At 40.2% G+C, this 23,587-nt stretch overlaps 1 protein-coding gene across 1 annotated transcript; it reads left to right on the top strand.

Annotated features, from left to right (window-relative positions):
- The first annotated feature begins 752 nt into the window (after nt 1–752).
- On the top strand, nt 753–22,429 carry gpm6aa (glycoprotein M6Aa). The gene is made up of 7 exons (XM_054792562.1): nt 753–1,170; nt 11,731–11,923; nt 12,202–12,358; nt 15,508–15,661; nt 15,872–15,948; nt 17,949–18,014; nt 20,720–22,429. The coding sequence occupies exons 1-7, from the start codon at nt 1,134–1,136 to the stop codon at nt 20,870–20,872; spliced, it is 837 nt and encodes a 278-aa protein (XP_054648537.1). The 5' UTR covers nt 753–1,133; the 3' UTR covers nt 20,873–22,429.
- The last annotated feature ends 1,158 nt before the right edge of the window (nt 22,430–23,587 follow it).

The following is a 23,587-nucleotide window of genomic DNA, read 5'->3' on the forward strand; positions in this document are numbered from 1 at the left end:
CCACTTTTGAGTCTCAAATTTTATGTCAACAAAAGCGGTCAACCATGTACAGCATGTCAACGTCGGCTTCAGCGAGCACTTTTTAATAAGAAGACGACGACAGTGGACTGTCAACTTAAGCTACTTAAGCAGGCACATTTTAGTAATAAGAAGAAGCCAGTGGTCCGGGACTTGATGAGTCGCACAACATACAGTAGACGAATTGTCAACATAAGCAGCACCCTCCACTGCATAGTCAAATCCTGCCTCTCGCAACGGATCGTGAAAAGCCTTTGTTGCTGAAAGTGAGAAGAAAACCTGTCCTACTTAACAAAAACCAGCTTCATCTTCCTCCGTGTGCAACTTTTTTCGCTCGAGTTTGAAATGAAACGCCTCAAGACAGCCAAACATAATCGAGCGCTCCTGGAGCATAACTGAATCTTCCTGCTTGTATCGATGAGAGAATGGAAAATGACATTTCTTAGGGAACCGCTGCAAAGCTTTGTAATCTGGCGGAGCCCAGAAAGAAAGCATGACAATGCAGCGACACGTCATCACTGTTTGTACAACACAATGTGGACCACTAATACGATTAGGCACAATCCCATTTGGAAATCAGATGTTCCCCCTCCTTTTTTGCAACAGGGATGTTGCATCAATGCAGCAGAGCCAGTGAGACGGGCTGGTTGGGGGGGGGGGCTCCTCGGGCTTCACCATTCGGCTGCAGTTTTTGTCTTTTTGATCTGGGGGTGGGGGTTAAACATGCAGCGGTGCGAGGGTCCCGTCTAGACGCTCGTTCCTCATTGCGGCGTTTCACATCCCACACTTCACCTGCCTTGTCAACCCTCCCTCCCCCATCACACATGCGCTCTAACGCCTAGCAGGGACCACCCTCCGCTCTCCAGCCCCCCTCCCTCCTCCGCTAGGGTTACCAAGGAGGGTTTTTCAGTGCTTGTCTCGGCAGTTTGCGATGGGCAGCATCACAAAGGCTCAGTGATTCCTGGTTGGCTTTGCACGGATGCTTGACAGAGAGCTCAGCTGACATCTCAGCGCTCACTGGAGAGACGGCAGCGTCTTGTGGACTATTTGTCATAAAATAAGGCGGCGAACCTCAACAGCCTTTGTATTTGCTGCTCGACAACACAGCAAACACCATGGAAGAAGACATGGATGAGGGGCAGACCCAGAAAGGTAAAATCATATTTGCTTGTGTTTTATGATCAGTATCAATAACGTGTACAAGCCCTGCAGAGTGAACAGAGGAGCAGCTGTTAGTGCGCCCTCCTTTGTCCATTGAGTGTTAGCCCTCCACTGAAGAGCGCACGTCTGCATGTGCTGTGTTTGGGTCGTCGGAGGGGTGTGAACTGTCGGGGATGCGATGGGGGGGCCGGACCGCCTTTGTTTGCTCGATAAGGCTTCCATGCATGTTGCAAGGCGTGACGGCTGAGACTGCACACTTTAATCCGTCAATGGTGGCCAGACTATTGCAACACAACGTTGCACAAGAATGCAAACGTACTTCATTTGGTCCTTTTTATGTTCTTACTTAACTCCACTAATGCGAATACCAGCACATTTCTCTGCATGAAAAATTCAATTCATGCTTAGCAGTTGTGAGAATACACTGGAAAAGAGAAGTGGGATGAAACATCAGCAGTCGTGGAAAAGATGATGAGACCACTCTTGTTTCTTCACTTTCTTGTTCATTTTAATGCCTGATACAACTAAAGGTACCTTTGGCAGGACAAATATAACAATGCCAACAAAAATAGCTCACAAGAGTTCAATTTTTTGGCAGTACAATGCTATAGCTATTCATGTAAGAACTTAAGTGATTTTGGTTCTTATCTAGAAAACCATGGAAGTTGCTGGATATCAGCTCTTACATTTAACTCTTATGAGCTACAGTATCTTTGTTATCATCATTATATTTGTCCAAACAAATGCTATTTTAGTTGTACCAGGCATTAAAATGGATCAATAAACTGAAGAAATGAGGGTGGTCTCATCAGTTTTTCCATGACTGTATCATGGTTTGCTCATGGCTGTCATGCAATGTCAATGTTTTTGCTTTATTACGTGCACAGATTTAATTACGTCAAGGCACCTGAAGGTGGCGCTCTTCAAATAAAATGGGCAAAACAAAGTGTAGAAATAGAAACTATTAGTAAGGCAGAATCCACATGCAAAAAAATGCAACATTTTATGTTATTTTTTAATTAAATAAAAACAAAAATCCAATATTTGCCGCTGTCCAATGAAAAGAATATATCTCCATATCGGTATTATTTGGCTTATTTAAAAATTAAGCAACATTATTAAAACAGAATCCATGTACCTAAAATGTAACAGTTAAAAAATATTTAAAAAATTGAAATAAAAAATTTACAATAAAATTATTATTTTTTTTAAGTTTGTTGCTGTCTAATGAAAAGCATGTATCTCCATATTGGTATTTTTTTCTTAAAAAAAAAAATATATATATATATATATATATATATATATACAGTATATATATATATATATAATATAATATAATATATAATAATATTATATTACATATATTATAATTAATTATATTATATATAATTATACACGTATATATAATATAATAATAATAATATAATAAATATATAAAAATATTTTTAAAAATTATAATTTTTTAAATAAAAATTACATTTTTTTTTTTTTTTATGTGTTGCCGTTCAATGAAAAACATGTACTGTATCTCCATAGTGGTATTAATGTGTATCTCTATATTGGTATTCTTTTGCTATTCTACAAATGAAGCAGCATAAGACAGAATCCAAGTGAAATGGCGTGACAGGCTAGCTTGTACATCTTGTCCTCTTCACAGGCAAACATGAAGTGCAGCGGTTGCTATAGCGATGACCAACTGTAGTCATTATCACCATCATCATCAATCACCTGACACACTGATGACATGTCATTAACACCACAATAGGTCAACGCCTCTGAGAATGCGCTACTAAGAATAGAATCAAATAAAATGACTTGATATTCTATATGATAAAATCAAATAAATTCACAGTTGTAGGCAACCAAATTGTATCCCACTAGGCATCCTGTGGATTTTTTGGGACATTCTGATGAAGCGTACCGTGTGTAGCTGGAAAAATATGTCAGAACTTCATCAAAACTAGAAAAGAAGGTATATTTTTGCCTATAAACACACAAACAGAGGCCAGGTTACACAGAAAACTGTACTTGTGTGCTGCATGCAGCAAAGGACTCCAAAGACAACATTAACAATACTTGCCTCCAATAAACCAAAACGAACAAAAGCTAAGGATGCTGTCAAAAAATAACCTTGCATGTTTGCTTATCCACAAGCAAATCCTGACAACTTTTATACGAACAAGCATTTGTGTGCTGAGGCACTGCTATTCATCAAGGAAAATCTTTGACACGCAAATGCTCAACTGACCAAAAGAAGCATCCATGCAAGCAGGCAATACGTGTCTGCAAGTCATTCTATTCGGAAAAAATGTGACTCAGTTGTCTTACTGCTCCTGACTGCATGAGTAAGCAGGCAGTACTGCAGGTCCTTCCGCCAGTACCTTAGCACTACAAGTATTACCCACCCGCTTATTATTATTGCCACCGTGAAGCAGGAAGTAGACTGATGACTGGCAAGACGCTCCCCATTCTTTAAGTCTGTTGTCCACTGAGTGATATTTTCTCACATCCGCAGAGGATGTGGATGACGTTGAACCTCTCAGTTTAGCTTTAAAGATCCGAGGTTGTAAGCATTCTCTACAGAAAGCCTTGGAGGAGGTCTAACTCGGACCAGATCAAGGTGTAACAGACAGAGACAACATTGCAAATGAATTAGCAGAACGCCACGCCGCCTTCTGTCGCCTTCCTGTGAGGGCAGCCATCAGCGATGATGAGTCACATGCAGCAGGTGGACGCTTCTCACTAAGCTGCCAAGCCGATGTGTCGCTGCTCACCGTGTGCTAAGACAACAACAAGCAGCACACGGCAACGAGCAGGCTGGTTTGGACACGGAGAGAAACGTGCAGCGAAGATAATGTGCAAAGTAAGCATGAGGTGGAGGACGCTGTTGGGGAATTTATCAATTATTATTCCGCTGAATGGAAAAAGTGAGAAATGAGAACACCTGTTAGCATTGCCGGAGCCAAGGACGGTCCCTGCAAGGCTCCGCTTGACCTTCTGTCAAGCTGTTCATAGAAAGTTCTCATCCAAAGCCTTGTTCCTCTCGCATTGTTCTCACCCTAAGACCAGCACAGACCCGAGGTTAAGGGAGTTCCACCAATTGTTACTTGGAAATGTGTCTGCTCTGTTACTGGGCTTGAACTTGGGAACGTTCTCTTATTGTTCTCGCAGGAAGAAGCCCCCTGATTGCTTTCAAGATAAAACAAAGCAGGTTTTCACATGAAATGATGTCATTGCAAACCTTTTGTGAACTCTCTGCAGGGTACACTCAATGGGTGTCAGGCCCTGGCGGTGTAATGGTACAGCTGCTGCCTTGAAAGGACTGGGTTGGATCCCAGGAAGTACTGTCTAGCAACACAGCATTAAAACATGCACACAGAGACTTGCTGCTCAGTGCAGCGTAAGATTTCATTATTTACTGTTAGCCGCTGGAAGAAAGATTTGCACAATTGCAAAATCTTTGTACATGCGCTCTGTTAGATAAGAGTACAAAATATCATACGAAAACCCACAAATATAAATAAAATAAATATAAATAACATATAAATAAAACCACCTGCAGGGGGTCTAAAATCGCTTTATCACCCATTCTTTTCTAAATGTGCAAGCAATGGCTACTTTCGCTTATGTCGACAACAGCTTATGTTGACATGAGTCAGCCAGTCTGAGGGTTGTTTTGAGATTGTCATTAAGATTGATGGAGTAAAGTACTCTTAAGCATTCAGGGAAGACTGCAGGGGAGGATCATGGGAAATGGAGTCCACACAGCAGAATACAGCAGAACCCCTCACGTCCAATGAGCTTGCACAACCTGAAAATCCACCAAAATTCCCCAAAAGCTGAAATACCATCATGATTAACAGCAGCCACACGGAGGAAGAGTATTTTTACACTTCATTATGTCGCCCGAGCGGCAGTGCACCAAGGAAAAGGAAAGCCATCACCATGGAAGTGAGCACGAATAAAAAGCTCAGAGCAACCATGAGTGGCCCTCATTGATTACTACTGTCTAGCAAATGTCTGTGCCGGTTGGACTTTACATGACAGGCACAGAGGGGGGCAGACCACACCGCTTAAAAAGGTTCCGCAGGGTGAATTTGAATGAAAAAAAACCCGGCATTGATTCCTCTGCGCTGAAGTGAACTGTACAAACAGAGTTTGACATTTGCTCTTTACAGTACATCCTCATGTGAACTCCGAAGAAATTTATAAATAACTGTCACTTCTCCGTCGTCACGCAGAGATTCCTCCAGAGAAAGAAAGAAGCAAAGCGACGGTCTGAGCTTTTGGGGCCCTTTAGCCCAGAGGGGCCGTGCGGCTAATGTGTCCCGCTCACTATTGTCCCACTGAATTTGTTGACATACAGTAAGTGGGTCACGGCTCTCAAGGCCTCGCTCCCTGCGCAGATTTGGCGCTGTGGTTGGCATGGCAACCATAGTGCTTGATTAAACATGCGCAGAGGAGGTGGGGGGGGGGGGTTGCGCTTGCTGAAAAACACGCTCGCCTCGGGGGGGAGGGCGGACTGCACATTAAATATAGGAAAGCACTGAGAGACGCTCATTATAGGTGTGCCCCCCCCACCCTTGCTTCTTCTGCTCTATACAACCTAACTTTCTTAAATGTGAAGTAACAATGTGCTAGCAGCTGAAAGGTGCTATAAATACTGCTAAAGACATCATTTTTATTGCTCATTCTATTAATTACCCATTTCGTTCGGCGCTGTAACACATTATGGGGCAAGCACCTTCAGTCCAAAAAGACGACACGCATTACTCCCGATGATGCAGCAGAGCTATGTGAGATATATAATTGGATGCAATGACTCGTGCATTATACTGCTATGTATTTACTAGGATTTTTCCAGAAGTTACTCCAGTAAAAAAAACTTTATTATTAGGATTAGCTTTATTTTAGTAAAGTAAAACATTCTATTAATAATAAAACATATAACAAGTAATAATAATACATTTCCAATTACTTCGAAATATATTTTTCTTATTACTTGATGTTTTTACTTGAGTAAAAAATGTTAATTCTAAATATAACAACAATTAATAATAACAATATTTCCAATTACTTCAAAATTATTTTTTTACTCAATTAAAAATATATATTAATAATAAAAATGTAACAATAAGTAATAATAATAATAATACATTTCCAATTAATTGAAAGCAATTTTTACTTACTTAAAAATATTAATAAAACAAATATAATAATAATACATTTCCAATTATTTCAAAAATAATAATAATTATTATTCTTATATGTTTACTCGGGTAAAACATATATTAGTAATTAAAAATATAACAGTAACAATAATAATATTACATTTCAATTAATTTAAAATATGTTTTACTCAAGTAAAAAAATATAATAGCAATACAAATATAATGAATTTCCAATTACTTAACAGATAATTATTATTATTACTATATATTTACTGAGGTAAAATATATAGTAGTAATTAAAAATATAATAAGCAACATTAATCATACATTTTCAATTACTTCAAAATTAATAATTATATCTTTACTTAAGTAACTATTTCCTTTTTCAAACTGCATGTACTCTAGAAGTGTGCAAAATGTGGATTGCAGTGTCATCAGTGTATCGGCAAGCCATTGGCGATGTCTGTCATTCCTAATATGGACGCATAATTGATTTTTAAAAAAGGGCATCAGAGGCTTTGTTAATTAAAGTCAATTGTCTGCCAGGAGCTTGAACCAGGTTTTTCTTCAAAGGATATAAGTTGTTATCAGAGGATAACCTCGCCATTCATAATAATGTTGAATGGATCAGTAAGTGTGTGTGTGTGTGTGTGTGTGTGTGTGTGTGTGTGTCCCTTTTGCCTGTCGGCCATGACACTGACAGATGGAGAAGAAGTGGGAGGTGGGAGTGGTCTTGGGAGGGGGTCATCCTCTTCTCTCTTTGTATTAGAGCAAAGCCTTCTGTTGATTTTTACACTCCTTTCCTTTCTCAGCTGTTTTACGAAACATTAAACATGATAAAAAACATTTTAAGCGTTGAAATGATATCTATATTTAACTACAATGTCTCTCAGTACAGCGTGGACCTCTTGCAGGGCAGAACTGTACCCAAAAGTGGGGGGGAAACCATTGTGTTGCACCATTTTGGCGTGTAAGTGAGAAGACTACTTCCTGGTTGATGGAGGGTGATGGCTGTGTTTCAGCTCACACACTTCTATGCTTACAGAAGTGTTTTCTATTATCTTGAAAAGTGTTGGAAGTGAAATAAACCCTAAATGAGACCAGCATCCACAGACTTTTACAATTCCAAGAATCAATTGGGACACTTTGCCTAGTTTTCCATGACAACAACAACAACAAATTCTCCCTTATGGAGTTTTCCAATTCATCACTCAGTCACAAATTGATAGCGAAGCACTCAAACGACGCCGGCAAGTCCTCATTAAGCAGCAGAGCTTTTATTTTCCTGCAGGTAGCGTTGCTCTAAGCACAATGCATCAATAATAAATGCAAGACGCTTTGCGCTCGCCAACACTGTGCCGCTGAATTATGGATTCAACATCCACTAGCTCCTCCGCTGTTTTTTATTTTTTTATTTTTAACCCCGCTCCATCAGGAAAGCTGCCAAACAGCAGCCTGATGTGTTGTTAATGTGGCACAATGGCGATGAATGACGAAGCAGTCGTTTATACTGGAAGAGGTCAGGAGGAGCAAATGTCGGAGGCGGCACATCTTTAAAGCCTCACTGAGGTGATCAGCTCACAATGGTTGGAACATAAAGTCTTATTAGGGACGCTCGCAGAGATGCTGAAAGGCCATTTATTGCCCGACTTCTTTCATAAAAACCACAGCCGTGACAAGATTGTGCTGCGCCTCACACTTTAAATCATGTGCTATGAAACCTTATGTGCTCGTGCCTTCAAGTGTTTGAACGTTGTAGCAAGGATTTACTACACAACGTGTCCAACACCATCAGATACACACCACTGGCTGACACAGTTACATGCACCCTATTTGTGTCCTTCCTGTCATTAATGATAGAATACTTGATCAATATTACATGACATTTACAGTACGCTGCTGGTCTCTATACTGCATAATTCCAGCAGGGGGTAAATGGTCATTACAACACTAGTTCACTTCGATATTGATTGTGCAGAAGTAAGTCCATGCGTGCTCCAGCTGGTTTAATATGCGTACTGAGGCAGTTGACCTGCATGAAAGAAAAGAACTTCATTTTGTTTGTGTTTTGCATTGACAATTAATCACACGTATACACACACACACGCAGACACACAAAATCGATTCTTAGATGCATGGCGATGCGGACATTGATGATGATTAATCGTCAATGGCAGATTTTTTCATATTGGCTACTCAGAATACGCTGACATGCTGCTACTGGTGCACTTTACTTTTCCTGCTGGTTGTGTGCAAAGGGAAATATGCTGGTAGACGTAACCTTCCAAAGAGTAAAATACAATGGAAGTAAATTCATCTGTTTCATGTTTATTTGAATTGTGGATCACTACAAATATGCTTTGTTTTAGTAGTACACAGTTAGTAAAAAATATATATATATAGAAGAAAATTATGCATGAAAAAATGCCCAAACTATTGATCACAAAAAAAAGCATCGAGATGTATCGGTAATTGTTTTATCATCGCATCGCAGGCCTCTGAATCGTAATCGCAGCGAATCATGAGGTGGCCAAAGATTCCCACCCCAATATATTATATATGTATATGCATGTAAGTATATTATATGCATATGTAAGTATATTACATATGTATATGCATGTAAGTATATTATATGCATATGTAAGTATATTATATATGTGTGTGTGTGTATATATATATATATATACATACATATATTTATACATATATACACACACGCGTGTGTGTATGATATTATGTTGTATATATACATAATACAGGTATATAATATATAATATTATATAGTAGTAAGCGTCCCTTCCTGTAAGGGTCTGACAGGATATACTGTATATTACAGATGCCTGTCTAACTAAGAGAAATAGTAATGTTTTTTTTCTGCACATATTAATAAAAAAAAATGTGTGAAAATATAAATACATCCACCACCAAAGCTAAGGAAGGTAAGAGAAGGTGTAGTGTATTTTATTTATCCGCCATTCTGAGGGTATTGCAAAAACTTTCTCGCTAACCCTTTCCTGGAGAAAAGGCAGTTTCTAAAAATACAACAACGAGATGCACATTGAACTGACAGCGCAGTCCAACAATGGAGGCGATACAGTAGGCGGGCTTGCAGATAATCCAAAGCAAATGTGGACCAAGGCCAGAAGCACAGCCTTAGCAGGCTCAGCAGCTACTTGCTATTCCGCTCGTGTTTACAGCAGAATTAGGAGCAAAGAGTTGAGAAGGAGGAGGAGGAGGCAAAGGGGAACACTAAGACGACCATAAAAGTGAAGATGATAGCAGAATCATTGATTGACGCTGCGGGGATCCTTCCTGACCTTAAAAACTATGCAACGGCAGAATCATTGATAGTCCTTCCAACAGGAACAACACGGCATTTGTATTCCTCATATCAGTCCCGCTCTGAGGCAGCTGTGCAAAGTTCGCAGGCCGCGCTCGTCAATAGTCTGTGTTGTTCATTCATTGCGATGCACTGATAATAGACCTGCAACCTGACGGTGCCTTCCGCAGGAAATAACCCCCGCTGATGCACTGCACCGACAAATAACTCATTCAGTGCTCTTCTCATGACACGTTCAATATGTCAGCGTCCTTTCAATTGCTTTGAAGCTGCTGCGTAAAGCCAACAAACAGCAAGGGGCAAACCATACAGTATGTCTTCGGGGCCGTGAGGTTAGGTTTTCTGTTACTTTAGAAGAAAACTTGTTTTGAAAGTCTAAACATTGTTTAGGCAGACATCAGTGAAAATGTTCCGTGTTCCGTGTACGCATGCACATGTATGCATTTAAATCATATACGGCAACAAAGGGTCTTCAAAAGTGTGTTTTGCATAAGACCTGGGAGGACAAGCAGTGGGTGGACACGGGCGTTACATTCCTTTACAAAGAGACATCGCCAACTATTGACCTGGAATGTACATTACATCATTTCATCATTGACCAACGCAGGGATCCCACAGAATAGCAAATAAGCAGAATAACAGCAGAATAACAAAAAAATGCCCATTTCAGCCGACGTCGACATATATGGTCAACCGTCTTTGTCTACATTCATTTTGAGACCCAGAAGGGTCCTTTCTATTAACAATGGGTCCGTTTGTCATTAATGGGTGTCAAACCCGTTTTCACTGTAGCCCACATCACTGTTACTGTAACGCTCACAGGACCACCTGTAACTGCGAAGGTTTGTTTTACCAACAAACTTCCACTGAAAGAAGTCAAGGTGCCAAGCTCAAACCTCTTCATTTTAAACACATTTAATAAGATTGTCTTTTTGATTTTTACAAGTTATTTTACTATGTTTCATATTTTTTTACTTAATATAATAATATAAATATATGATATAAATTATATTATATTATATAAATATTATATTATATTATATAAATATATAGTTTAAAAAATTATATATATTTTTAAATAATCTAATATAATAAAATAATTATGTAATAATAATATAACTACAGAATATTTAACAAGTAAAAAAATACAATTAATATGAATTTAAAAAAATCAAATATCTAGAATTAAAAAAAAAATATATATATATATATATATATATATATATATATATACATATATATATATATATATATATTAAAATTAGAAAATAAAATTCAAAAAAAAAATTGTCTTTTTTTTTTTGACTTGCATTATTTCCAGGCTTTCATTTGCCACATAAAATGACATGGCAGGCCGAATCCAGTCCCCAGACCTTGAGTTTGACACCTGTTCATTGCAAAGTTCAAAAAAGTGAAAAAAAACAATTAATAAATAAAAGCATGACAGTATCAACCTGGGTTCTACGACAGCAACTAAGAAAATACACCCATTGCATTTTTATTTTACATTGTTGGTATGGTGGAAGAAAGATTTGCGCGCGTACGAAATCTTTATTGTCATTGTAGTCAAGACACACAGAACCCAAAGAATGGGGTTAAAAGTCAGGGTCGTCAAATAAATCCCAGGCAGTGGAATTTAAATGTCAGCCTCCTCCATGAGGCAAAACAAATGACAGAGCAAATTAAAGGCACAAAGCCAGGATGCAGGAGGAAACATGGACTTGCTGGTGAATAAGTCGCTTCTATTCGTGGCTTTAAATAGCGTAATAGTGGTAGAGTACACTTGTCAGCCCTCGTATGTCAGAGAGAAAATGAACTGTGGCCTACTTTCTCTGTCAACGTGATGGATTTGTTCTGTAGTGCATGGCTGTGCATGGATGGCTGCCAACTGGGCTCTGAATTTGGGAGATGCTAAATGGCAAAACTATGTTCTTAAAAAAAAAAGTGCTGCGAGTCGAAAAGAGCAAGAGCAAATTTCCTTTTTTTCCCCCAGGATGACCTGACTGAGAAGTTACCATTTTCACCTCCTCGTGTGTTTAGGGTGCCTGGAATGCTGCATCAAATGCCTGGGCGGGATCCCCTACCCCTCGCTCATAGCCACCATCTTGCTCTACGCCGGCGTGGCGCTCTTCTGCGGCTGCGGCCATGAGGCTTTGTCCGGCACCGTCACCATCCTCCAAAACTACTTTGAGGTGGTGCGGAGCCCCGTCGATGCACTGGACGTCTTCACCATGTGAGTATCACCGTTTGGAAGACACAGCTGGACCTCTGATTTGTTCGGATTTGGACATAATTTAACTGTCGTACAAGTGAAAAAGAAGTTAACCGCTCTTGATCAAGTTCATTTGCATAGCAGAGGCAAAATCTCAGAGGAAAAATTGGTTAACATTGGAAAAAACCTTCATGGTTTTCCACTGAAGTCACCTCAATGAAAGTTTCACGTGGTATTTGTCGCTGTGCGCATGCATTTTTATTTATCTTTTTTTTTAAGCATCTATCATTTACTTCCAGGATCGACATCATCAAGTACGTGATCTACGGCATTGCTTCGGCCTTCTTCGTCTACGGCATCCTGCTCATGGTGGAAGGCTTTTTCACCAGCGGTGCAATCAAAGATCTCTATGGAGACTTCAAGATTACCACCTGTGGACGCTGCGTCAGCGCTTGGGTAGGTCTGGACATAAATACTGCTGCCATTTTAAGGTTAGATTATACTCCGGTGTCGAGGCGCCAGCGGCTCACTCCTAACCTAGCGTCATGGCGACACGGACCCTAAAAACTGAGACTGGTGAGCTTGTAGTACATTATTTCCAGTGTGCATACGACTTGCTCAGAGAAATCCCAGAAAATACATCGACACTCAAAACATGTGAATTCAACTAAAATTACGTGTTGTCTCTGAACACAAAACCACATGGCTCATAATAACGTGGCTAAAGTGTGATTCAAATGTTCTGCTATTAAAGAGACAAGGGTCAGTTCACGAGACACTCAACTCACGAGACGAGACGATGCAGGAGATTGGGTCCACAGGACCAGATGAGAGTTTAACATTAACTTTAAGACTTTAAGTGCAATGAAAAAATACAACTGGACAAACAAACTTATTTAAGTGCGGCACAAAACAATGCACGTGTCCCACAAATTGAGGCTGAACAACATTATTGTCAACATTTTTGGGCACCAAATAAACCACTAATGTTATTACACATAATAGTATATCATAGTAATGTCATATTTCCTTTAATATGTCATCTTTCAGGCTGTAAAGTTGCAGAATTGTCGTTTGTGATGTATTTTCTCACTGTCTAACATTTGCAGCATTTCTTGAAATGCTGGCTTTTCAACTGTATTAAGGAGCATCATTTCTTTTGCAGTGACTTTGTGTGAATATACACCATTTTTCGCTGTTCCGTTTGCATTTACATTGTCGACCAAAAGTCTCAGTGAGTGTTGGCTGCTGGGATGAGGCCTCTGCATCTTGATGTGCAGTTTTTTTTTCCGCAGATAGGAAAACTGCGTCGGGTGGATGTTTTTGAGGTGGGCAAGTTCGTTTTCATTTATTTATTGATGATTAATATGTAACTTATTTATTTATTAGCACAAGACAGTTAGTTTTTTTCTGAATGAGAAATTGTCACATTTTAATCTTGCAGGATCTTGTGACATCGCTAGTGTTAGGCAAAGACATTTTTACATGTGTGCCATGTTTTAGCTTGAGTAAAATGTTCAGTTCATTTGGAGCTGTTAATACATACAAATATATATAATTGTGTAGTGACATCTTTCTTTACATAAAATACTATAAAAAATTGGCACATTTCACACATAGCTGCAAATTGTGATTAATTGTGATTAATCATGATTGATTAATTTGATTTAAATGTTTAATCATTTGACAGCCTTACTAAAAAGGCTAAAAACATTTTGTTATTGTCATTGACAACATTTCAGCTTTCTGTTGTTACAGTATGCATTTTGCTTTATTTTTCACCAATTTCCTGTTTTTTTTTGTTAATTTTATTTCTGCGATGTGCCATGGGCCGAGAAAAACTAGCCCCCGGGCCGCACTTTGGACGTCACGTTACGTGATGTCAAGTCTGTGAGCAGCCACAGCGCTCATCAACTATTTAGCTTGTTAGCTTCCTGTCATGAGGAAATGATGGTAATTAAAGAGAGGAGTGTTATTGCAGCAGGAGCCAATCGATCCGTAACCGTAATTACGGTGTATTCACGGAGGTTGGCTGTCCGAGTCGTAAACACACACAAAATAATGTACAACAAGCCGACCAATCACAGCCTTAACGGCCAGCGATGCCACCAATCCAGGATTTTTTTTTGGCGCAGCAGGTCATGCTACGCACTGAAGGCTTTATTATGCTGGCTAAACCAGGACACGTAAACCAGTGTTAGACATTATTCTTACACCCATAGATTCAGTCTAATAGCTTCTCATTGAAGGCCTTCTTGACACACACACACACATGACATACATATGACTGACGGAAAAATACTTGGAGATAAACAATAGATGCATTATTCTAATTCACACAAGCTTAACTCTCACCTATACACAAACACAGCTTTCCCCCAAAAAGGGGCGCGGCAACTGCTAAGCCTTTTAAATTGTGCGATCATTGACTACTTCTGCGATGGTAACGTAGTGTGAAGAACCAGGAAGAAAGGCTAAAGAGAAGAAATAGCATTTACACAAGCGAAATGAAACAAAATGACCTGTATTTAAGGGTCAAAATGCATGCTGTGTACTAAAAATGCGTACATTTTGGCAGGTCTGTTTACAGCCCAACTTCGTGAACGCATTCTCCGATTTAGGCTCAACATTTGCAAACATCGATAAGTTTCAGCTCCAGGAACACTCTCCACCTGTCTTTAATTTCCATTGTTCGCTCATGATGAAGGACGCCAACATGGTCGACAAGAGTTGTGGTTTCTATCTTAGTTGACCGTCCGGAAAACATCACCCCTAGCGTTTCGGCAGAAAATTACACATCACGTGGGAGGCCGTAGTGAATACACAAAACCACCAAACAAGGTACATGGTTCAAGAGTGACAGAGAATGGTCAGAAACGGTCAGATCAACACTGACTGACACTGGGTCTGGGTAGAGAAACACAGCAGGGTAAAATGTTGTGCTGGATGGGCCGGATAAGCATCGGATGGAGGAATGGTAGGGATCTTGTCGTGGAGTCTGATTGGAGAACTTGGCTAAAAAGTAAAGCTGCAGGATGAGTAAAGAGTAAAGAAAATACCATGCATGCTTGTGTGTGTGTGATTGAATGTGAAAAAATGTGTCACTTGGAAACATTACTGGTAAAGCACACAATAATGTATATTTTTAATAAAGAAAAATATGAACTTATGCTAACGCGATGACTAACTGGTTAAAGTTGGTGGCTTACACAGCGGATATACAAGAAAATGCGATAATCCAGGCAAAAAAAAATAAAGAAATAATGACATGACACACTGAATGTATTAAACATGTTATAGCTGAGATGCTCCATAATTGCATTGGAGTGAAAATATTAAATTATGAGGATATGACAATAATGAAACATGTCAACGCATATCGAGGAGTCTGCAGTAACAAGATTATCCCAGCCGTGAAATTAGTTTGCAAATCTGGAGCTCCCCGGGGAGGCGAAGGAAGCCATCAGGATTTGTGGTCATTGGAAAATCAGTTTTTATTGATTTTTTTGTTTTGCTTTTTTTTCCAGTTTTCAGAAGGGATTTGCAGCTTTTGTTGTTCACTCTGTGAAATAAAAGACGCTAACTGCAGCGTTGTGTTCTTTCAGTTCATCATGCTGACGTACATCTTCATGCTGGCCTGGCTCGGAGTGACAGCTTTCACCTCCGTGCCCGTCTTCATCTATTTCAACATCTGGAATATTTGCCAAAACGCGACTGTGCTGGAGGGAACCACCCTCTGCCTGGACCCCCGCCAGTATGGTAGGCAGCAACAGTTTCCGCAACAATTTCAAAAGAAATTCATTTAATTTAACAGCTCATTTGGCTAAGTCCATTTGAATATGCAGCAATTATCTCAGCGTATTAGTTCCAAATTACCCTGCAAGTTATTCCACTTGTATTGATACTACACATGCTGGAGGAATACACCAGAAAAGGTGCAGCTAATTAAAACAATGTATTATATTACAGGCATTGTGCCACTTGCCAAGGCAAAAACAGTGTGTGCCGGACGAGAGGACTTCTACAAGATGTGTGAATCCAACGAGGTGAGGTGATGATCATGGTAAAATGGTAAAACGATTGCTGGCTTGTGTCGCTGATGCCTGAGATTGGGGCGGCAATGGTAGTTTTCTGCATGCACACATATAATTACTCTCCATAAGATGTATTTTTTGTTCATATTTTTGGGTGTGTGAAACGAATTCACTGGATTTGCAGTGTTTCTTATGGGGAAAGTTGCCTCGGTTTTCGTACGTTTTGGTTTCTGTCTAACCTTTTGGATCGAATTAGAACAAACCAAGGTACCACTGTACCTGAAGCGCAGAAGACTTTTAGAAACAGTATTACGCATACATAACAATTAAATAATAGCAATAAGTGAAGACAAAAATACATTTCCCCTCTCTTTATATTGTCATAAGTGTAGTACAGTGACTTAAGAGTTATTAGATAGATTCAGCATCACAATGGTTAACGCCTTTCACTACTTGGACGTACAGTCATGGCCAAAAGTTTTGAGAATGACACAAATATTAATTTTCACAAAGTCTGCTGCCCCAGTTTAGCAATTTGCATATACTCAAGAATGTTATGGAGAGGCTTTATTATGCTGGCTAAACCAGGACACTTAAACCAGTGTTAGACATTATTATTACGCCTACAGATTCAGTCTATTAGCTCAGTGCTTTTTCAGTCTAATAGGTCTACTTGACACACACACACACACACACACAGACATATATATATATGACGTACATATGACTGACGGAAAATACCGGCAGACACACAATAGATGCATCATTCTGAAGAAGGCTTCAGGGCGCCCAAGAAAGTCCAGCAAGCATCTGGACTGTTTGAAATTTGATTTAGCTGCGGGCTCGGGGCACCACCAGTGCAGTGCTTGCTAAGGAGTGGTAGAAGGCAAGCGTGAGTGCATCTGCTTGCACAATGAGGCGAAGATCTTTGGAAGATGGTGTCAAAAAGAAGCCACTTCTTTCCAGGAAAAACATCAGGGACAGACTATATTCTGCAAAAGGTACAGGTGTTGGACTCCTGAAGACTGGGGAAAACAACATTTTCTCTTATGAATCACCTTTCTGATTGTTTGGGGCATCCAGAAAAAAGCTTGTCCAGAGAAGAAAAGGTGAGCGCTACCATCAGTCCTGTGTCATGCCAACAGTAAATCATCCTGAAATCATTCATGGGTGGGGTTGCTTCTCAACCGTGGCAGTGGGCTCACTCACAATTTTGCCTAAGAACAAAGCCATGGATAAAGAATGGTACCAAAACAACCTCCGAAAGCACTTCTCTCAGCCATCCAAGAACAGTTTAGTGACCAAAAATGCCTTGTCCAAAGGCAAAAGTTAAAGCTAAGTGGGTTGGGGAACGCCACAGTAACACAGTGACATCTGACAAAAAGACCTAAAAACACTGAAGCAGCAAACTTTACAAAAAACAATACTTGTGTAATTCTCAAAACCTTTGGCCAATAAGCTGTCTACGAACTCTAAGGATGAATGCTTCAGAAAGCACAAACAGTGGAGCAGCCAATTGTTAAAAATTGTAAACCACTTGGTTCAGCCAGTCACACGTTACGCCCGGGCTCAAACCAGGATACGCAGAATGAGAGTGAGGAGCGCAAGCCATAAAGCTAAAAACTGTCGACTCAATGTCCAGCGCGACTCTTCAAGTGTCAGGTAGTGAGGTTTGCCAACATACTTCAGCACAGCTGCACCAGCACTCAACCCTCTGAACCTCTCACCCGGGCTCACGGCACCAGCAAAAGCTCAATGGCTAGCGCTCTAGACTCTCATTATGCGCACCATGGCTTGATGCCTGGGTGGAACACGAGGCTGGGGCTTACATTTTCATTTGCTATGTGTTGACAAAACATAGAACAGAACAGTCAAGGGTCTAACCTGTCATTGAAAGTTTATCTGATGCTGGTGTATTGATACTAAACAGACATTGCTTGCCATGTTTGTTCCGTACGGAAGCCATTCCTTTATGGATGTAAACATCAGGATGTAATTTGTCTTTGCCACAGCTGAACATGACATTCCACCTGTTCATCTGCGCCCTGGCCGGAGCAGGAGCTGCCGTCATTGCAATGGTGAGACGCCACTCAAAAATACTCATTCAAATCTTTTGAATCTCCAGTAGCATTATTAGAACACAAGTCAAGGCTTGTGCTGTTTTCTAGTTGGACTCATTTTCTAAGCAAAAGTATTCATTGTTCTGGTGTCGTATTTGATTCTATTTTAAAAACAACCGAGGAGAAAATCCCTTATGCTTTGTTGTGGCTGCATGCTTGGCGGCCTCGGCAGCGGATCGCTGTTAATCTGAGAGAAGGCATTTTGGCGCAGTGAAAAGACGCTGTTTGTCTCGCTTCCCTCCCTCCCTTCCTCTTTCGGAGGCGCCTGGCATGTCACGACGTTGCCATGGGAACAGAGAAGAAAAAGAAAAAAGGAGACGTGCGAGTCACAAACACCGCTCAGTAATTTCTGAAGGAGCCATTTTCTCAGAAAGAAACAAATTGTTTGTTTGTGAGGCAGAAATGATGATGACGATGGTGCAAATAATAGCAGAACAGAGCAATTACATTATGATTACAAGCCTATTGCCCAAACAGTTTATGAAGGTATCCTAAAAACAGTCCAAAGTCAAAGCTAATTGTGTACGTGCACCTCAAGTTGGAGGCTTGACAGTTGCTGTGTAGTGAGCAGATTTGCACAATTCACCAAATGAACTGCTGATTACTGCTGGAAATAGAACCTTTGCTAAAGCACACAGTCATAGCAGTTCAATATGTTCAGTCTGTGCGGCGCTGCTATGGCAACGAGTCCAAGAATACATCCAGTGTCATGGTGCCCCCTGCTGGAGTATTCCGAAAGTGGTCCAACGAGGTCTACAATCACAAAAAACAGCTTGGTTCACGTCTTCAGCAGTAAGACAAAGTTGTATACAGTGGACGTTGGACTTAGCATTTCGTCACTGGTTCTGTTAATTATCTGTATGGACAGAATCTCTATGAGGCGTCGAGGGTGTCCAGGAATTGAGTTTTAGGATTTCATTGCTTCCATTTGCAGATGACCGTTGGTTAGCAGGATGGATCCTTTTCACTCTCCAAGTTGAGAGTGAAGTCCTGCCTCATGGTTTCTCAGGTTCTTGTTCACAAGAGCGAAGGACGAAGCATGAGATCAAAAAACCGATGGGTGTGGTGTCCCTGATAATGCAGCGGCAGTAGCTATCGGGTTACCAATAGGTCCCACCTAGGTAGGTCACAAGCTTTGGGTAGTAGTGACCAAGAGGACACGGTTGCCGAAACAAGTGTCTGGTGTTTGGGTTTAGATGTTTTATGAGGAGGCTGGTCCTCTGGGAGAGTGGAGTCCCCCACATCGAGAGGAGTCAGTTGAGGTTACTTGGGCATATATGCCATGTGTCTCCTGGGATTGCTCAAGACCCTTTGGATGGGAAAACACCCGTGACACCTGTAGTTCAATTTATTTATTTATTTAATTAATGAATTGATTCCAGGATGCCGGCAAGAGTACATGTATGTCGCCTTCTCTGCGTTTGGTTCCGAACCAGATCTTCGTTTTACAGCAAGATTGCAGTATCTCACCCAGGAGAGGTAGACTGTTGAGAATTATGGACCTTGCTATTAGGGCGTACTGGCACTGGGTCACCCGTAAAGAGCCTGGGCCCACTTTATACTTACAGTAAAGCACAGTACATTTGGCTCATGTGAGCACAATGAATCACACTCACGCGTGGTACAATTGGAAGAGGTGGTCTCGGGCCCGGCACAAATCCATGCACATCTACTGTACATGCAGGCGTGTAATGTAGCAGAGTCAGACAATGACTGTAAGGCGATCGCTAAGTTCAGATTTGTGAATGATAACAGACAATTCATAATATAAATAAAATACAAAGACTTGAAATGATCCAAAAGTCAAACTCACAGCACGCTCACTCATCTGCGACTACATCCATGTACATAATAAGACTATCGATCCATCCATCCATCTTCTTCCCTCTCCCCGGCTACTTCGTCTCGCTCCTCCCGGCAGATCCCGAGTCGTTCCCAGGCCAGTTGAGAGACAGAGTCTCTTCAACGTGTCATGGGTCTTCCCTGAGGCCACCTACCGGTCGGACATGCCCTGAACACCTCCCAATGGAGGTGTCCTGGCCAGATTTCAGCCGCTTGTACCCATGATTTTGTCCTTTCAGTCACTATCCAAAGCTTTTGACCATAGGTGAGGGTAGGAACGTAGATTGACCGGTAAATTGAGAGCTTTGTCTTTCGGTTCAGCTCCGTCTTCACCACAACGGACAAATGCAGAGTCCGCATCATTGCAGTCTTGCGTTAAAGCCTTCCCTCAGCATGTACAAGACCCCAAGGTACTCCTCACTTAGGGCAGGATCTCATCCCCAACACAGAAATGGCATTTCACCCGTTTCCGCGCGAGAACCATGCAATCGCACTAAAGGGTGCTGATTCTATAATGTAATAGATCTACATCTCACTTAATTCAAGCACTACTCTCATGAAAATTAAAGGCAGCAGCAACCTTGTATAAAATAATCGAAATGACTACAAATAAGACTGGAAATAGTCCACAAAGTGATATTGGTCATACAGTATATAATGTATATTTAACTGTCTAATTAGTTGTATATGGGATTTCCAGTGGAAATTAGCACATTTGGAAGCTAGCACATTTGTTTGAATGCATTTCATTTGTGTTGAATGTCCCAGAGATATTATTTGTGTGTTATTGTATTATTTGTATGTTATTTTTGCCCACCTAGATCCACTACCTGATGGTGCTGTCAGCCAACTGGGCTTACGTGAAGGACGCATGCCGGATGCAGAAGTACGAGGACATCAAGTCCAAGGAGGAGCAGGAGCTTCACGACATCCACTCCACTCGCTCCAAGGAACGACTCAACGCTTACACATAAAACCGAGCGAGACACTGCGGCCCCCTCTCTCTCCTCCTTCTCCCGCTCTCTCTCCCTCTCTCTCTTATGTCCTTCCAACTGTCTCTCTCTACCAGGGCAGGGAAGAAGGATGGCGCCCGGGGGGGGGGGGCCCATACCACCTCTGATGTCACTGGTGCGTCACATGACAATGTGGTTTGGGGTGGGGGGATGTCACACAAACAGCCTCAGCCCCAAGCAACATTTCTGATGACACAAAAAGCCCATTTACCTCTCTCGGATGCTGTTTATTATCATTATGGCAGTTATTGGAATATAAAAAGAAGTTCAGTGCCCATGGTAGTTGTAGTGTCGTTTGTAGAATCACAAGTAGCAGTGGTAGTTTTGATTATTTTTTACATTTTGCTCTTAAATATAATTTATATTTTGGTTGATTTATGAGGGGGGGAAAAGGGGCTTTAAAGGGTTCTCAAGCACATTTCTCATCTCATGATGTGTGATATCGATGTACTGTATGTGAATGACTGGTTTATTCTGAAAAAGAAGTGTTGCCAGGGATTAAAACCACTAATCACAACACAGTATTTTAATCTACTTTATATTTTCAATACATAAAAACAATAAATACCAAATCATTTGATAAACACACGCTAGATGTGCCGCACCTGTTACACAGGATAAGTATATTTTGATTGATATGATAAATGGGGTTAAATCAAAGTGGGTTATTTTATGCTACAATATTTTTGAAGTAACTGTGAACTGTGAATGGTTCCATCGTCATAAAAGCACATGCTCATCAATTTCTGATAAATAATAACATTTTTTGCAGACTCTGCACTGTATATAGCGATATATCAAAGCATTCCTATATGTCATAAAGCACTGCAATTGGAGTTACGGAGGAGAACAGTAGACAGTCTGATGGGAAAGTGTGATTGTCGTGTTCATCACTGAGGAGCACAAGAAGAGGCCTGACAGCTGATGTGCCGGTAAAAACAATAAATATCGTCAGTGTTTATGCGCTTATTCGACCATGTCTGTGCTCTCGTTAGCGCGTCGGTGTTCAACTCCAAGTTGGAAAACTGTACTGTTAGTAAAGACTGTGAATTTAGATGTTTTTCGTGGCATGGACATGCATTAATATAGTCTGATTGACTCAAAAGTTATTTTCTCTCACTCGTTTACTTTTATTTCGACACTTTTGCCTGTCTTGCTGGACCAGCCCTTTGTTTCAGTGTGCAGTATACTAAAGCTTCCATATTATGCTTACAGCGCCATGCGACTTACAGTATATAGAAACTATAGTGTTTTAAGTTGTGTTGATTTAGTTTGTGATGAGGAAACGTCCTAAAAGATGATACTTGTACCGACATTGCTTACTCTGTACTGATCCGCTCTCGGCTTTCTCCTTGTATTTGTCTTTTGTACTTTCACTACCAATGCTTAGTAGCGAGGCTTTACAAATTGGATTTGTTTTGTACATCCATGTGCCAACAGCTTGAAGTGGCTTATTTGACCTGTATGATCAAATTTGCTTGCATAAATAAAACTCACTTGTGTACTTGTTGATTAATAGGCGGTGTCTCCAGTGTCGTTTTGTTCTCGCAGCAACATTATGTAGAGGTGGCAATATATGGCGCCGTGGCCTCCAGGCGGTGCAAAAAAAAATAAAAAATCAAGAAAAAATTCACCTTATTAAAACTGGTTATGACTATAAACTCTTAAAATGGAAAAGCTTGCATGGATTCAAAGGTAAAGCAATTCCCAATTTATATTCCACGTGATAAATATCTGTATATAGTTTTGCATATACAGTCATTCATTCCTCGTTTATCGCGGTTAATCAGTTACAGAACCGACCGTGATAAGTGAATTTACAATTTACAATTTAGTGAAAGTACAATTTCTTATTTATAAATGTAATATTTTCGTAGCTAGAGTAATAAAAATTTGTTTACGACCTTCGAAATACAAGTTTTAACATTATTAAAGCCCTCTAGACATGAAATAACACCCCCATAGTCACTCATATTACTCAACACAGTAAACATAAGAGAAAATAGGACATAAATAAGACATATTATAGACTCACACGTTAACATTGAGAGAGTTCCTTATTGTGCAGTACTTCCTGCGGTTTGAATGTGAATGTGTCTTTTGAATGCCTTACATTTGTACTTTAGTTAATTTAGCAATTTTTATGCTTGAAAATGCTTAATTTAGGCCAAAAACATATGTAAAATGTATTGAAAATATGTATGTTTTGGACAACTATAGTTCTGTACAGGTATTTTAATTTATTTTTGGTATACGGTTATTGCATAGTGAAAATGATATAGAGCGTTATCTTGTGCAAACTGTATGGTTATTTAAATTGTTTGATGTTTGATGATTGTTGTATTTAGAATTTACTAATATTATTTACAATATTTTTATTTTGTGGTAAGGGTATTTACATTGCACTTCAGATTTGTATTCATTTGTAATTCATTTGTTAATCGTGTGTATTGGGTGACATATTGTTTTACAAATCAAAGGACAACAGCTTTCAGTTCCTTTTGTAAGCATACGGAACTTGCCGATGGAGGGAGGTGTCATGTAAAATCTCACCTATGGTGCTGCATTGGGTAGGGCTCTGAAGAGGTGCTCTCATGTTTTTATGGCGCAAGCAAGATCATATTCAATAAGGAAGAGTAACTGCCTTGAACCACTGGATGGCACTACTACCTCCTA

The sequence above is a fragment of the Dunckerocampus dactyliophorus genome, chromosome 11 (genome assembly GCF_027744805.1).
Source record: "Dunckerocampus dactyliophorus isolate RoL2022-P2 chromosome 11, RoL_Ddac_1.1, whole genome shotgun sequence".
NCBI classification, from domain to species: Eukaryota; Metazoa; Chordata; class Actinopteri; order Syngnathiformes; family Syngnathidae; genus Dunckerocampus; species Dunckerocampus dactyliophorus.